The sequence below is a fragment of the Ochotona curzoniae genome, unplaced genomic scaffold, assembly GCF_017591425.1.
Source record: "Ochotona curzoniae isolate NIBS_2020 unplaced genomic scaffold, NIBS_Ocur_1.0 scaffold_2453, whole genome shotgun sequence".
Taxonomy (NCBI): domain Eukaryota; kingdom Metazoa; phylum Chordata; class Mammalia; order Lagomorpha; family Ochotonidae; genus Ochotona; species Ochotona curzoniae.
Window position 1 is genome coordinate 14609319 of NW_024467094.1, and position 16771 is coordinate 14626089.

The window sequence follows — 16771 nt, forward strand, 5'->3', positions numbered from 1 at the left end:
TGAACCTGGCCTGAGCAAAGCAGAACCAGGTCCTTTAGCCTCTGTCATACCCCAATCACCGAGGATTCATCTACACTGTCATCACCTGTTCTGGGTTTTTGTTTTTAAGATTTATTTATTTTTATTGGAAAGAGAGTTACAGAGAGAAGGAGAGACAGAGCGGAAAATCTTCCATTTTCTGGTTTCCTCTTCAAGTGGTCACAAAGGTAGGAGCTGAGCCGATCTGAAGCCAGATGCCAGGAGTCTCTTCCAGGTCTCCCACGCGGGTGCAGGATCCCAAGGCTTTGGGCCGTCCTCAACTGCTTTCCCAGGCCACAAGCAGGGAGCTGGATGGGAAGTGGAGCAGCTGGGACAAGAACCGGAGCCCATAGGGGATCCTGGCACATGCAAGGCGAGGATTTAACCACTGAGCCATCGCGCTGGGCTCTGTCATCTGCTCCTTATTTAGCTCTGGGGCTCCCCAAGGCTGGGCACCCTGAGTCTATCTTCAGAATTATTTCCGTAGACCAGACATCTGACATAGTGAGTTAAGCTGCTGCTTGGGACTCCCATGTCCCAGACCCAAGTGCTTGGGTGTGAGTCTGGTTATGCCATTTGTGATCCAGCTCTCTACCAAAGCTCACCCTAGACAGCAGCAGATGATGCCTCAAGTCCTTGGGTTCCTGTCCTGCACGTGAGAAACCTGGATTGAGTTCCTGGCTCCTGGCTGTGGTAGGCATTTGGAGAGCAAACCAGAAGATGGAAGATCCCGTTCTCTCTTTGTGTGTGTGTGTCTGCCTTTCAAACAAAGTGAAAATAAAAAAGAATCATTTCTCTGAGTTCAGCGGAGATGCTGAAGTTCATTCCAGCCACCTCCTGTCAGTCGTTCCCTCACTTGCTCACCCCACAAAGCTCATCTGTCTCAGCCTAGTTCCACACCTGATGATGTTGAACTGCCTTTTGGAGACATGGGCAGAGCATGCCATGTGGGCAGGTGTTAGGATGGTGGGGTCCAGGGTAATTGCCTTCTCCCTCTGTTTCCCAACCCTGCCCTAAGAGAGTTGATATTTTCCCTTTACAATGGAGCAACTGTCCATACAGGAAGATGGCATTCAAAGTAATATAGGAAATCATGACTTTTCCATAAAAGAAGTTTTAGGATAGCTTCTATTATGAGAAAAAGAATTGTTCTCCCATAGGAAACAATCTGAGCAGCCGCTCCATCACAGCACATGAGCTCAGCTAAGAGACATGAGCCACACGCACATCCACCAGGCCCACCTGGCCAAAGGCCTCCTTTCTGAAAACCTCCGGGGCCCGCCGAGAGCCCTGCCATCATTTGGCATCCATGATCCCCTGGCTGTTTTCCAGCACTTTCCACGTGGTCCACATGCCTGAACTTCCTGGACTCCCTCAGTGAAATGGAAAAGTGAGAGGAAGGGCAGGAATGAAGCAGAGAACTCCCTGCCTAGGGAAAAATCCCCCAGATGCTCAGTGAGGCAGTGTGGTTGCAGCTGACCACCTACGGCCCCGCTCAGCAGAACCCCCATGTGGCTGCAAGGCTGCTGCCTTCCACCCTAGTACCGGGAAGGGGTGGGGCCGCAAAGGATGCACCATGCACAGTGATGTAACAGCAGAACCAGATCACCCACAGAGCAGAAGTGCCAGTCGTAAATGAGCTAAACATACAGGCAGCCGAGGACACTCCCTTTTGGAAAGCACACACACACACACACACACACACACACACAAAGACCTTTGTGCCAAAAATAATAATATAATGGTTGCCAGGGCAGTCTGGGCAGCCTGGGCAGTATAAATACTGCATTGCCACCATGCAGTCATGACTGCGAGTCAGCGGCTCAGGCTGTGGCTCCAGAGGACTGAAGACTTGGCAACCACAGAGGTGAACAGTCGAGCAGCTGCCTGCAGCCCCGAAGCTCCCGGCTCCCAGGCAGCTTGGCCAGCTCTGTGGTGAGTGGCCATTCTATGAGAAGACTTGACCCCTTCCAATTTAGGAAGGCTCAGAAAGCAGCGGGGATTTTCAGACTTCACAGATAAAGCCCTTGGCTCATCTAGAGGGAGAAATGTAGGCTCAGGGTTCTTTTCTGCAGATGTTTGCTTTGATTGCTGCATTATAAAAACTTTCTGGAAAAGTCAGGATGGGGATAGGTGGGAATATCTACAAACTTTTTAAAAAGACTTATTTATTGTTATTGGGAAGGCAGATTTACACAGAGAAGGAGAGACAGAGAGATCTTTCATCTGCTGGTTCATCCCTAAATGGCCACAATGGCCAAAAGGGCCAGAGCTGAGCCAATCTGAAGTCAGGAGGCAAGAGCTTCCTCTGGATCTCGCACACAAGTGCAGGGTCCCAAGACTTTGGGCCATCCTCCACTGCTTTCCCAGGCCACAAGCAGGGAGCTGGCTGGGAAGTGGAGCAACTGGGACATGAACTGGCACCCATATGGGATGCTGGTCCTTGAAGGTGGGGGTTAGCTTGTTGAGCCATGCACCAATCTTTGCTGATTTTTTAAACATAGATTATCCTATTCAGTTCTTATAGCAAGTACCTACCAACCCTCAACTCCCCAAAAGAACTCCAGGATTCGGGTAAGATGGGTATTTTTTTTCTTAAAGATTTATTGTATTTATTTGAGAGGCAGATTGATACACACATAAAGTTAGAGAAAGAGAAAGAATACTTCACTGCCAGTTCACTGCTGACTACAACGGTAGGGGCTGGGCCAGGCCAAAGCCAGGACCAAGAACTCCATCCAGGTCTCCTACGTGGGTAGCAGGTGCCTAAGCATGGGGGTCATCTTCTGACTTCCCAGGCAAGTTAGCAGAGACCTGGATTAAAAGCAGAATATCTGGGACTCTAACTGGCACTCCAATAGGGAGATGCCAGCATTGCAGGGAGTGGCTTAGCCCATTTATGCCACAACATCAGCCCCTAAGGTAGGTATTATCAGACCCAATGCAATGGCTCAATTGGCTAATCCTCTGCCTTCAAGTGCAGCTCAATAAGCACACCTAAGATCATATAAGAGCACTGCTCCACTTCCCAGCCAGCTCCCTGCTTGTGGCCTGGGAAAGCAGTGGAGGATGGCCCAAAGTCTTGGAGCCCTGTATTTGTGTGGGAGGCCCAGAGGAAGCTCCTGGCTCTTGGCTTCAGATTGGCTCAGCTCTGGCCCTTGTGGCCATTTAGGGAGTGAACCAGCAGATGAAAGATCTGTCCGTCTCCTTCTCTGTGTAAATCTGCCTTCCCGATAAAAATTAAAAAGTCTTTTTAAAGAAAAGATGTATATTATTATCAAGACCATTTTATAGATGACAAAATGAACTCCAGTTAAATCATTGGTCCAGATCAACTAGCTAGTAGAGCTAGGATAGCTGGGATTTACATGTGGATCAGTGGGGTTCTAGGATCCCGACATGGTATTGATCACGTTGCTGCCCAGCAGAACTAGTTTTCCAAGAAGAAGGCTTGCTGCGAGCAAGCCCAGACCAGACCCAGGTCACTGCGTGAGTTACGTGCCTCTTCCCCATCTCCTGAATGTCAAGAAAGGAATGGGAAGTATTGTTGACCAGTACTGAAGTACAGTTGCACAATCTCAGGAGAGTGGGATCGGCGGCAGCCTGCAGGGCTTCCTCCGGGAGCAGGTGTATGGCAGCAGCTGCTAATTAAAGTTGCTGGAACCTGCCCCTAGGCTGGGCAAGTGCATCCAGTTTTCACCTGACTCCTCTCCACCCCATCCCCGCCCCAGTGAAGAGGCTTGTCCAGGTCAAGTGGGTGCCCCTTCCCCAGTAATAGGAGGCCCCAGGGCCAACAGCCAGTTCCTATTGCTGGGAGATAATGTTCTGTGGGGCTGTTGTTTACCTTTTTGATGGCTCCTGGCTTTGTGGGACTGAGGTTGGTGTCCACAGGACCCTTCCTGGAGGAGTAGAGGATGCAAAGAGGCTGTACAAGACTCATTCTTTTCATTTTTTTTTTCTTTGAGAGGCAGAGAGACAGATGGGCAGACAGAACTAACTCTCAGCCATCCGTTCAGTCCTCAAGTGCCCCCTAAGACTGGGGCCAGAACCCAGAGCTCACCCCCATGTGGGTGGCAAGGACTACTTGAACCACCAGCTGCCACCTCCTAGGGTCTGCATTAGGAGGAGACTGATAATAGGAGCTGGAACATGAACTCAGGCATGCCAACATGGGATACTGGCATCTTAACCACCAGGCCAAACACCTGCCCTTTCCTCTTGGTGCTTTGGCAAAGCAACCAGATTGAGTTCTGAGAGCCACTCTCCAGCCCTCCCTCAGACCCCTTCTTCTTCCTCACTCAGCCATCAGCCAAGAACCGCTGAGCTAGAATCCACAAAAGGGATCTGCCTTCTGGGGCTGCAGTCATGGCGTGTCCCTGGAGATTTCTGTTCAAGACCAAATCCCAGCAATGCAATTTGACTGAGGAAAAGGACATCAACAACAACGTGGGGAAGGTCACCTATGTACTCTCCAGGTAAGTGCTTCGGTTGGCTGCTGGTCGGCCTTCCCAGATGCCCATAGAGGCCATACTCAGAACATTTGCTTTGCTCTCAGGTGTGCCCCTGAGGGCTGTTCTCAGCTGAGGTGTGGTGATCTGAGCCTGCGGTCCAGTCCCTTCGTTGCTTCCTGGCTATCTGCAGCCTCTTCACTGGTCACTTCTCTGTGCCTGTTGCTACACAAGGCAAAGACCAGGCCCACAGTGCTGGTCTTGAATCCCTGGGGGGAAGGTGCTTTGTGTGACAAGAGGAGAAGGTGATAGGCCAGGACAACCTAGTGGCTAGCATCCATTCTGATTTGCCAGAGTGTGTGTGCCTGCCTGGTAGTGGTTTGATATTTTGAATATCAGACTACTGAAGAGTACGGCGTGCTTAGTCATGTGATCTGGGGAGAAGGAAGCTACCTGAGCCTGCAGTGTGTTCACTGCGGCAGGGGAGGACACCAAGGAAGACCCATGCCTTCTGTATTGAGGATGCAGTGACATGCACACAGCAGGGGCTTCATAAACAGTGAGGTTTGTTAGCCTCACTCTGGGCCAGGGCCACACTGGGCAGTTCACATGCTTTGCATTTTAGCTGTCTTTCCCTGTCTCTCTGCCCCCACCCCCACTCCCAGAGGTGGCGGTCTACTAGACTGGGAATCACAGAGTTGGAATTTGAATGCAAACTGTGGATTCCTTCTGAAGCCATCCTCCAGTCAGTATCACCAAGCATGGGGCACTCCCAAGTTGTGAGTCAGTGGTCCATTTGGGGACAGGCTCGAAGAGGATATGGGAAGAATTCTGGCTTGCAGGCTTGCACTGGAGACCAGGTCTTGCTTGTGTGGGGAGATATATGAGTCTACAATAACAAATAACAGGAGTCTGTGCCTGGGGATTGATATGTTGACTCTGTTCCTTTGTTCCCTCTTCAGAGGGAGAAAGTGCTCCCGGAAGTGTATGGAAATAGGCGAAAGCCCCACCTTTATATTTTAAAGGATAATTCTACCAGGAACCAGAGACCCTAACTGCCTACTATCCAGTCTGACCCACACAATGAGGACCTGGGGCTAAGCCATCTTTAGCTGTCTTGCTGGAACTGCACAGTCTCGCAGCAGCTTCACCCCAGTACTACAAGCCCTTGCCAGCTGGCACCCCGGTTCCAGTCCTCCACTCTGACTCCTATGCCTGTAGCTTGACTTCCAGCAGGCCATGTTCCTTTTTTAGCATTGGCTGTGACTTCCACTGTGCCCATGCTATGACTTGCATGCAACATTCTGCATGACCATCCTACCACACAGAGGGCACATACCCCCTGGCACAGCACAGCTGGACAAGGGGGAGGGTGGAGAACCAGCTAAGAACCACCAACTAAAACCTGATCTTTTGTCTTAGTTCTTTGCACTGGCCTATGTCAGCAGAAAGGCTCAGATACTACAGGTGATGGTGAGAAGATATATAGTAATTCACTTAACTGTTCCAAGTCCATGAGGGAGGGACTTTTGTTATCTTCCTGTTTTAGAGGTGAGGAAGCTGAAGGCCAAAAACCCTCAGTAATGTCTAAAATCTCAGAGTCAGTGAATGATGGCCAGCTTCACACTGGGTTGTATGCCTGGAAACCATGCCACGTGCCCACCCTGTTTGACCCTGGGCATGCTCCCTTTCATCACAGCGATGCACAGGAGTCTCCTCAAGGGCCTGTCCTGGGAGTCAAGAGGTCACCCAAACCACTCTGTGTATCCACCAATAGTTGGAGACATTGGGTCCTTGCCGGTACTACTGCTAAAACTCCTAACACTGACAGTGCCTTTCTCAGTGAGTCTAACAAGGCAGGAACTGAAACCATCCTCGGCTTAAGTTACGCACCCAGGCCAACATCTAGAAAGCAGAGGAGATGAGGTTTGAACCAAGTTCAAACTTGTGCCCTCTAGCTCTGTGGACCCTGCCTGCGGGCTGTGAGTCGGACAGGAGAAAAAGACCTGGTTCTCTAAGCAGAGGGAGGTGGAATGGGTTTTTCAAGCTACAAATAATTCAGGTGTGAGAAGAGGAGCTGCAGTAAGCAATATAGCAAGGTTGTGTTGTTCTCTCTCAGAACAGAAAGAGAGAAATACACCTGACCATTGAAACTGTGGCAAGCCAGTCATGTGGTTTGGGGAGGAGAGTGCACCTGGCAAACCAAGCAGGTGCCTCAGGAACGGCCTGAGCACGTGTACAGACTGTGCTCAGACTGAGACTTATAATGGTTTGGGATCCAGTTCTCTCTCCCCTCTCTCCTCGGACAAAGAGGTTTTGGGTGTGCTGAGGGGTTTCCCCTAGGGTGCCTTCCTTATGGGAAGCTGAGACCACCTGGGAGGCAGCACCCCTTCTCATCCACAGGTGGTCTGTTTTCCTCCGGCCCCTTTCTCACACCAAGGAGGCCAATTTCTACTTTGCAGTTTCCAGGGAAGTGCCAGGTGGATTTCTCACTGGTGTGGGAAGGACCCAGGGAAGAATGGGAAGGCAGAAAGCTTTATAATGACTTAGGAGCAGGGTGGACAGAGGCCCTAGCGTGGCCGTTGCACGGGGTGGGGCGGAAATGGTTTACTTGCTCTTTTTGCCTTTATTTTCTTTTTAAAGATTTATTATTTGAAACTCAGAGAAACAGAACCACAGGGAGAGACAGATCCTCCAACCACTGGTTCCGCCCCCTTCCCCCCAGATGGTTGCAATGGCCAGAGCTGAGCCAGGCGGAAGCAAGGAGCCAAGAGCTTTCATTCAATCTCCCATGTGGGTGTAGGGATTCAAACACCGGGAACATCTGCTGCCGTCTTTTTCCAGGCCATTAGCAGGAAGCTGGATTGAAAGTGGAGGAGCTTGGACTAGATCCAGTGCCTGTATGGAATGCAGGTTCCACCAGCTGCAGCTTTATCTGTCAGGCTACAATGCTGTCCCCAAGGGGGTGGCTTTCTGTGGAGACAAGGCTCTGCAGTGCAGCTACAGTTTAGCCAAGGGGGTGGGTGGGTGTGGAGGTGGGGAGGCTGGTCCTGGGAGAGGAAAACAGCCAGAGGGAGAGGGATTTTTATCCTGAAAGCAATGGGAGCAAATTGATAAGATCTTCCTTTCCAACGTAATTTCCAAATCTCTTCTGGTGCAATAAGAGCAAAAACCTAGTCTGGACTGACGGGTCTACAAGTTATGTAGACAAAGGATTAAGAAGCATGGCAAGTGCATGTGTGTGTGTATTACAGACCAGGCAGACAAAGGAACACTTGGTTGAAGTTGTGTTACTTCAGCAGTAGCCCTGGAATAAACATCTGTTTTCTTGCCGCCAGTGTTTGCATTGGGGTGCGGGGAGGTGGGTGGGCTCTGGGTTGGATCCTATAGGTCAGCCAAAGTGCTGGGAATGCAAAATGTGAAGCTTACAGACAGAGCCAAAACACCAGGCCTGTGCTCTCTGGGGATCTACCTAGACGGGGGTCTCTGGCCCCACCCCTGCTGTTTCCCCAGAGGTAGTCACTCCGCAGTCCCAGGCTTTCAGGTTTTCTTTCCCGCCACCTCTGGAGTGCAGACACCCGGGCTGCTCTGCGACCTTGAGCGAGAGCCTCAACTGGCGAGGGGACCCCAGTGTCCTCCTCCGCAAAGTGGGGATGCCAGCGCCACCTTCTTCACTGGGCTCAGTAAGGGGCCTCCAAAGCCCTCCGGAACACGCCAGGCGCGGTGAAGATCGGCTAGGCTCCTGCCGCGGGATAAACATCCCCTGTCTCCCGCCGGCTCCAGCTCGGGCCGTTGGCGGCGCACAGACCTCCCTTATAGCGCCGCGGACCGACTTCGGCCGCAGCCCACCTCCCGGCCGCTCCGCCTGCTCGCCCCGCCCCGGGGCGGGGGCTACGGGGTCCCGGAGTAATAAATGAGCGGGCGCGGCGGGAAGCGCAGACACCTGTAGCTGGACACGCCGGGGCCATGCGCGAAGGGTTGAGCGCGGCGTGCGACGCGGCCCGTCCGCGGCTCTGTCGGTTCCTGCGCAGGATCCTACGGCCGAAGCCTGCCTTCCGCCCCACCCAAGCCAGGTATTCCCCGCAGGTCTGGGTTTGCTCCGGTTCAGGCTCCAACAAAAGTCGGGGAGGGTTGGACTCTTCCCTGCTGTGGATGAGGGTTCGCCCCAAGAGTTTGCTGGAGGAGGGCAAGTCAGAGTGGCAATTCATGAGCCCCACCAGCACCCAGCCAGGTGTCAACGTGGACTGAACTGTGGGTGTTTTAGCACTAAGGAGTTTTTGTGATTGCCTCCACTCCCTTTAGTGCTGGGATTGCTATACCCTTGAGATCAGATCTGATTTCATTCCCCCAAATGATTGCAGAAGCTGGGGCCAGGTTCAAACCAAAAGCCTAGAACTCCTTATGGGTCTCCCATTGTGGGTGCAGGAGCCCAAGCCCTTGCTCCTTCACCAGCCGTGTTTCATTAGCAGGGAGCTAGGTCAGAAACAGAGCAGCCAGCCACGGAAGGAGCATTTGGATGTGGGAGGACTATGTGGCCAGCTGTGGCTTAGCTGTCCAGCTGTGCCAGCCACCAATATGTCTTTTTGAAAGTATGCTTATAGTAGGCGACAAAGTGATAAGATGTCTCCAGTTGCATTGGAATCAAGGGTGTGGGGCAAGCAGGATGGGACTAAGACAAGAGTGGCGGGGTGTCAGTGATTGTTGGACTGGATTGGATCTGGTACAGGCAGAGCTGGTGGAGTTTCTTCCTCTATTCCCTCTACTTGAGTGTGTTTAACATCTGCCATGATGACACAGTACAGTGAGCCAGCCGGCAAGCCCAGGTCAGCCACCAGCATCTGAAAGACTAAGGACAGAGTAGACTGAGCTGACCTGCTACCTGTGCCCTCCCCAGCAACCTCCCCATGCACTGTGCACACCGGCTTCTGCAGACCAGAACTGTTGGGGTCCGGAGCTTTGGCTCAGCTCCTGTGTGTCTTCATGGCTTTGTTTGGTAGATGAGGGGAATGGGAGAGGGTATATGTGGTGGTTGTGAGGGAACCAGCTGCTCCGCCCACACATCTTCCTTAACTGGAAGCCACCAGCAGTTCACCCCCACTCTCTGGACTTCATCTCACCCATCTGTCACATGTGGGGGTCTGTTGGAGGGTCCCCAACTTCATTTCATGATAGCTATTTCCTTCCACAGCCCAGTGACACAGGATGAGCCCAAGCGTCATGGCCTCGGCAAGCACCACGATCAGTCCCCAGCAGTGGCAGCCGAGGTCAGTGAGGTGCTTGGGAGTGGGAAGCCCCTCTTGCCCTGGCCTAGGCAGGTGTGGGCTGGGAAGCTGAGCACAGGAAGCAAGTCTGGGAGAGAGCGGAGAGCCCCGAGGCCAGGGGGCACAGGGCCTCTGCAAGAATGGGGGTGGCGAACCCCAGAGTGGGTTAGCAAGGGGAACATTGAAGACCATTCATGCAGGAGTAGGCAGAACTCTGCAGCTGAGCCCTTAGTCCCAGTACTCACACCCTCCCCCCAGCTCCTCTCTCAGGGGCTCTATGCCCCCTAAGTGATTCCCATCCCACCTGCAACAAATCCAGAGAAGTGGGAAAGAGAGGGAAGGAAGATGGAGGTGACCATTGTAAAGACCCCAGGAGTAAGTCAGCTCTAACTCTGGTCTGGGCTTTCAGTGCACTGCCTGTGACCATAAGCTCCCTGTGTCTGACCTGAGTCTCTCCTAGTGCGTCCCCACCCTCCACGGAAGCATCTGGCAGAGCTCTGGTGAAGAGAGATGCCTGGCCAACTGCCCAGGCACCTGGAGTGCTCAGCGGGCCTTGACCCAACTGGCCCAGCTGCTGTAAAGGCAGGAGGGACAGGGCCGGAGAACAGACCTTGTGCATCTATTCATAACTCCTCACTGCACCCAAGCCAATGCCTGGGGGAAGACACAGGGGTCCTGGGGTTGTCAGCACTTGTAAAACCCTGCTGTTTCCCCCCTACTCCCACCACCTCAGAAGTCTCCTGATTCCCTGGGCAAGCTGGATGCACCCCCATCAGCCTGTCCACGGCACTTGAGGATCCGAAACTGGGGCAACGGGATGACTTTGCAAGACACCCTTCACCTCAAGGCCAAAGAGGTAGGTTGTGTGGGGCTGCTGAGAGTAGCACCTGTGTCCCGAGGTGGTGAGACCAGCGAGGCCAACAGAGTGCCCTTGGGCAGACCAGAGGACACCATATTCTGACAAGGAGATTTGCATTCCTTGCAGGTGGCAGATAGAAGTCATTGCTAAGGCTCCCCGTTACCTGCCCCGGGGGTAGTGTGGCAGGTTGGTCAAACACTTACAGGAACAAGTTAGTGTTCTTCTTAGAAGTCATTATCTTGTCAGGGAGTTTCCCAGCAGAACTGCCCCAAGCTGGACTGAGCGGTACCATAAGGTAATGAGCTCCTGGTTGCTGGAGAGATTCCAGCGCTGATTGACGGGGAGATGGTGGAAGGGTCCCGGCACCCTGTGAGTGGCTGGGCTAGATGACCTTAGAGGCTCCTCTTTGTCTTCTGAATATTTTGTTCTCACTTTAGAATACTGCTCTGATTGTAAAGAGTCAAAAACACCCAGAACATTGAGATATGTACTTTCTTCCAGTATTTTTTTCTGTGCTACCCTGGGAATCTGGGATGTGCCTTCCCATACTTCATTCATTCCCTTTTTGACTAAATGCCAAAATCATCTACCCACAGGAGCCACATCCAGTTTAGGTCTAGTACAAGGTAGAAGAGATGTCTCCAGGGGCTGAGCTGGAGTTAGCCCTGGGCCCCTTGTGGCTGCCTGGAGAACTGTACTGCTCTCACTGCCTGTCTCTCTCTTTCCAGGATTCCACCTGCAAGTCCACATATTGCCAAGGTGCCATCATGAGCCCCAAGGGTATGACCAGAGGGCCCAGAGATAGGCCCATCCCTGCAGAAGAGCTGCTCCCACAAGCCATCGAATTTGTCAACCAGTACTATGGCTCCTGCAAAGAGTAAGGCTTGCTTCCTGCAGTCGCTGACTCTCCCCATCTCCAGCATCTGGGTGGGCTCCCTCCCAGCCCAGATCCTTTCCATGCCAGATTTGCATTGGTTCTAGGGCTAAAAACCCTACCGCTCTTGGTGTGGAGTTGGGTATGATGATGGCAGTTGCAGGTATGAGTGGAATTTGAGTCTTGGCCCCACCATTAGCCACTGGTTGTGGGAAGTCTGTGTACCCTGGCTGGGTCTCCACTCCCTTGCTTGTAGGCTGGATGTGGGAATAGAAGCTGGCTCCTAAGATCATTGTGAGGACTAAGAAATTGTCCTGGCACATTGGTAACCTTGATTAAGAGTTAGTAGGTACCCTTGTCTTAGAGAAAGACTCTTAAAGACAGTTTAGCCTATCTACTATTCCCACAGGGGTGAACACAGACACCCAGTGAGGCCCCTGCAGTCTCCATGCCCCAGCCACAGTGTGGACCATGTAGGTGCAGTGTTCCTGGGATTCTCTGCTTTTGCTTTCTAGCCAGTGAGGCATCCATGCATGGGGTGCTGGGACTCTTCTGTGTCTATGATCACCAAGTTGACAGACATCCATCAAGCACCAGGTCAGCTCTAGCCTAGAATACAAACTGTTTTGATTGTCAGTTGCCAGCTTTGTTGTTGTGACATGCCTAGCTTAATCTTCCAAGGAGGGCTTGTGTAGCACTGTGGGTAAGAGGAGGTAGCCGTCCCAGGATGAACTAGCTAGCTGTACCCTGTCTGAGCCACGTGACGTAGGGCAAGCTGCTTCATCTTGCTGACCTGTAAAATAAGGGTGGAGATGGCACTACTTTGTGGGAGTTTGTGGAGCTGAGATGGGTTAGTTTATATGAGGTGCCTAGAGCAATGCCTGGCCCTTAATAATAAGCACAGCTCAGTATTAGTGGTTCAAATGAGAGATGTGACTATGTAACTTAGGCCCCTTGTTTTATCAGCTTTAAAAGGAAAGGGCAGAGCCACAGAAGGAGACCTGGCACCTGAGGGTGGATGTGGCTCTTGTTCGCTGCCCTGTAGGACGTCTGAGCTTAGGGGGACCTGGAGTCTCCCCTGGAGACCTAGAGGTCCTGACTCCCAGCTGTTGAGGGGTGTGGCTGGGGAGGTTGCAGAACACTGGTAATCCCTGGGCTGTGGGGAAGTGGGAGGGGTGTGGGTAGGCACCTGTCACCTGAAGCTTCCTACACAATCCCACCATGTGTTACCTGCTTTGCGTTCTGCCACAGCCTTTGAGTCTACAGTGCTTCCCTCGACTCCTTGATAACTTGGCTCTGTTGCTAACCAGTGAGCCTTCTGGGATGCAGGGATGCTCCTTGCTGGGCTCTCTTGAGCCACAGAAAGCATGGGTACTCAGCCCCAAGCCTGCATAGAGCCAGTGTATAACTCTTCTGTGTGGTGCCCACAGCGGCTCCAGCAGACAGACACTCTCAGTATCCCCATTTCATGGGCAGGGCAAGGGGAGTCCTTGGAGGAGACAGAACTTGCTGGAAGTTGCATGCTCTGCAATCCTACAGCTTGTTCCAGAACCCAGGAAGCTGGCACCAGAACCATTGCATTTGAAAAAAAAAAAAAGATTTACTTATTTTACTTAAAAAGCAGAATTTCAGAGACAAAGAGGTTTTTGCATTCACTAGTTTACTCCCCAGATGGCTGCAATGGCTGGAGCTGGGCCAGACTAAAGCCAGGAGCCTTGAGCTTTTGGATCTCCCATGTGAGTACAAGGACCCAAGGACCCAAGGACGTGGACCATCTCTGCTGCTTTCCAAGGCCACCAGCAGAGAGCTGTATTGGAAGTATAGCAGCTGGTACACAAATCAGTGCCCATGTGGGATGCTGGTGCCACAGGCAGAGGATTAGTTTACTACGCCACCATGTCAGCCCTCAGAACCTTTGCTTTTAAAAGGCTCAGTGTTCTAGCCCCAAGTTCTGGCCTGCAGGTTTGGGACTGTGTTCTGGGCCTGGGGCCTTTCTGTAGTGTGGATGGCAACTTGGGGGAGGCCACAAGGCTGTGCGTGATGGCTGATGGAGAGGGACGCTTTGTGTCTCACAGTCACAACACTGAGGCATGCCAAGAAGTTCACTGAAACTGGGGCTAAAAGATAAGCTCTTCTTGGTGCAAAACAAATGGAAATCATGTCCTTCGAGGGTCTTCAAAACATTCGTGGAAGACGTATACAAAGAAGAAAAAGTTACCAGTTGTTTACATAAAATCTAATTTTTAAAATTCTATTTTCCACGAACTTGCTGAGGTCCCCTTGTATATAGGTGGACTCGAACGGGGCAGGTGGTATGAGAGATGAGTGGCAGACTGCCTCCATGGTAACACTGCATATTTAGCAGATTACAAGGTTGTGTCTTGCCGAGGCTACCTGCAGGTCTCCTGCATTGAAAGCCACTGCTTTTCACCTTAGAACTTAAGGGTGCCAAGGGCATGTCTGGGCTGTGGGGCCATAGTAACACAAGCGTAGAATTATGAATCTCTCAAAGCATGGTGGGGGGCAGGCAGACATACAGAGTCATCCTTTCCTGGGATTCCCCATGACTCACCCCCCCGGGTGCTGGAGGCAGGGGCGTCCTAGGGTGGCTGCCACTTGCAGGCTGGACTGCAGAACCTGGAGCATTGCTCCCAATGGTGTCTGGGAAGGCAATGCTTCCAGGCTGAAAGGCACTGCCTTGGCCTGCAGCCCTTGCAGCACGCAATTGTCCTTGAGGTCCAGTAACACGTGTTTTGTCTCTGTACCCTCTGCTCTAATCAGGGAAGAGTTGCCGAGACACCCTTCAACCCAGAAAGGCCATTCTGTTCTGAGTGTCCCCTGTGGCTAATCGGGAGACAAGCCCTTCACCACTTTTGTTGCCTTAGTGCTGATTGAGACTCTCAAGGTTGCTGTGTGTGTGTGAGTGCATGCCTGTGTGTGGATGTGTGCAAGGGTGTGTGTTTCAGAGCCAGAATCCCTCCCTTTGGGATATTTGTGAAATGGGGGACGGGAGGGAGAAGTAGATATAGAAATTGTGGCCAGCTCTCTATCTGATCTGGAACAGACCCCTAGGGCTCACAGACCCACCCCTGCTCCAACTCCCACCCCAGGGTGGAAGGTAGAAGGTCACCCTTCTAGCAGCTAAGAGCTGGGGCCTGGCCTTGTGGACCCAGGGCTGCATGCCAGTGTTGCTCCCCACCACCCTAGCAGCCTGGGCCTGGTACCTAACATTTGGTTGCTTGAGACCCCAAACTCTAAAATAGAGATATTCTTTCTTCACACCCCCTGCCTGGAGTTAATTCATTCAGCATCTGCCTGCCATGAGTGCTCAGTATGCAGGGATTGGCCATCTCCCCTCCATGTGACAAAGTAGAGAGAGAGAGGCCGCACCTCACCATGGTGTGCCAGGAAGCCTGAGTCTTTTAGGCTGCCAAGAAGGACTGTGGCCTCTCTGGGGTGAACTGAGGGTAGTGGCGTCCCACCCATCTCAAAGCCAGCTGCAGGGTGTGCAGGACCCTACACGAATGTGAAAATCCAGGCTCCTCCTCCAGGCAGGCTTCAGAGTTGTCAACATGGAGTGTGTGAGGGGACAGCCACTGCCCTGAGACCTGCTGCTGGCCCTCCTGGTGGCCTGGTTCAGTTCCTGCTCTGTGGATTTAATTCCCCCCACCATTTTAGGCTATCTCGCTATTGATCTTCCTGATGTCTTCCTGTTCCTCAGGGCAAAAATAGAGGAGCATCTGGCCAGGGTGGAAGCGGTGACAAAGGAGATAGAAACAACAGGAACCTACCAGCTCACAGGGGATGAGCTCATCTTTGCCACCAAGCAGGCCTGGCGCAACGCTCCCCGCTGTATTGGCAGGATCCAGTGGTCTAATCTGCAGGTGGTTGTCGTGTGTCCCCAGCATGGGGCAGGGAGGAGGGGTGGGATTGGGAGCAGTCAGCCCCAAGCACAGGATTCTGGAATATCTGAGCAGAGCTGTACAGGGGACATCCTTTTTGAAGCCAAAGCCCAAGTCTCCCCGAACATGACGTGGGATGCAGGTGGGGGTGGGGCAATAAGAACCTTCCAGAAGTCTACAGTCTTCCCTCAGCATCAGGATTTCTCACTGACCAATCTCCCTGTGTTATACTCGGGACACTAAACGTCATCACAAAATCAACCAGCAGCCTCAGCCTGTCCGTATTTTTCTTGGGGTACAGGTGCTGCAAGAGAGGTAGTTTAGCCTCAGGGTGTGGATTCTTGGCTTTAAGACAATGTTGTATCTACCCTTGCCACCTGGCCTATCTGCTCACTGGGAGATCCTTAACACTTGGGTATTTTCAGAAGTGACTGGCTGGGGAACATGCATTCCTAGAGCAGAGGGACCAGGCTGGGTGACAAGAATCCTGATTTGGGGTGGGGTTTGAGGGGCAGGTGGTGCTTTAATTTTGCTAAGGGCTTCCCCAAGTGGGGTTGCCTGTGTTCCCTGAGCAGAGTGGGAGAAGGCTGGATGGGGCAGCTGAGATGGAAACTGCGGGTGCGGAGAGGGCAACACCTGCCCTTCCCCTTGTCGGGGCCTTGGGGGGTTGGGTGGACAGCTGCTTGCTCAGCTCTCTGTGCTTCTGGTTGTTCCTGAAGCCTCTGCCCCACAGCCCTTGACAGGCATGGTCTGTGTGCAGGTCTTTGATGCCCGGAGCTGTTCCACTGCCCAGGAAATGTTCGAACACATCTGTAGACACCTGCGTTACTCCACCAATCATGGCAACATCAGGTGGGTGCCAGGAGCCTGTGCTGCCTGGTCCTTGCCAAAGGGTGCACGTACGTCTCAGGGACCCTTGTCTTTCTCAAGGCAAGCCAGGGAGAAAGACAAAGAAGGACTCAGGCTCATTCTGGGGTCCTGAGCTACATCTACATACTGGCCCATGTCTGGGGTTCCAGCTGGAGACAGGTCGTCATTCACCATTGTTCAGGGTTAGGGTCCCAACTTTTTGCAGGGAGTCAGTTTCCAGTGGGTGATCTTGTGTAGTGTTTTGCTTGGAGATAGCAAAGTTGCTGCCCATCACTGTCTCCACCAGCATGCCCAACCCCTGACCATTCCTGCCTCCTCTAGCAAACATTCAGAGTCTCTTATATGGGGTCTGGGCACAAGGCTAGGCAAGGGGCAGATGGGTGTTGACTAAGCCTCTAAGATGCTACTCCAGCCCACTGTGAACCCATGGCTTGCATGAGACCAACCCAGCTAACTTTACCTCAAGAGCAGATGTGTCAGGTGGCTGAGGGCTGGAGGACAGCTGAAGACTGCGGGGCGGGGGAGGGGGGTCCCAGATA

At 52.6% G+C, this 16771-nt stretch overlaps 1 protein-coding gene across 3 annotated transcripts in view; it reads left to right on the plus strand.

Moving 5' to 3' along the window:
* Window positions 1-4383: 4383 nt before the first annotated feature.
* NOS2 (nitric oxide synthase 2) overlaps window positions 4384-16771 on the plus strand; it is a 30085-nt gene continuing 17697 nt past the window's right edge. The window contains exons 1-7 of one of the 3 annotated variants that reach the window (XM_041000623.1): window positions 4384-4473; window positions 7986-8010; window positions 9660-9739; window positions 10461-10583; window positions 11315-11463; window positions 15182-15344; window positions 16123-16214. In XM_041000623.1, coding sequence (XP_040856557.1) covers window positions 4384-4473; window positions 7986-8010; window positions 9660-9739; window positions 10461-10583; window positions 11315-11463; window positions 15182-15344; window positions 16123-16214 — 722 coding nt within the window. Of the gene's footprint in view, window positions 4494-7985; window positions 8011-9654; window positions 9740-10460; window positions 10584-11314; window positions 11464-15181; window positions 15345-16122; window positions 16215-16771 lie in introns of all 3 variants that reach the window. The other 2 variants (XM_041000622.1, XM_041000621.1) reach the window with 2 other exon arrangements.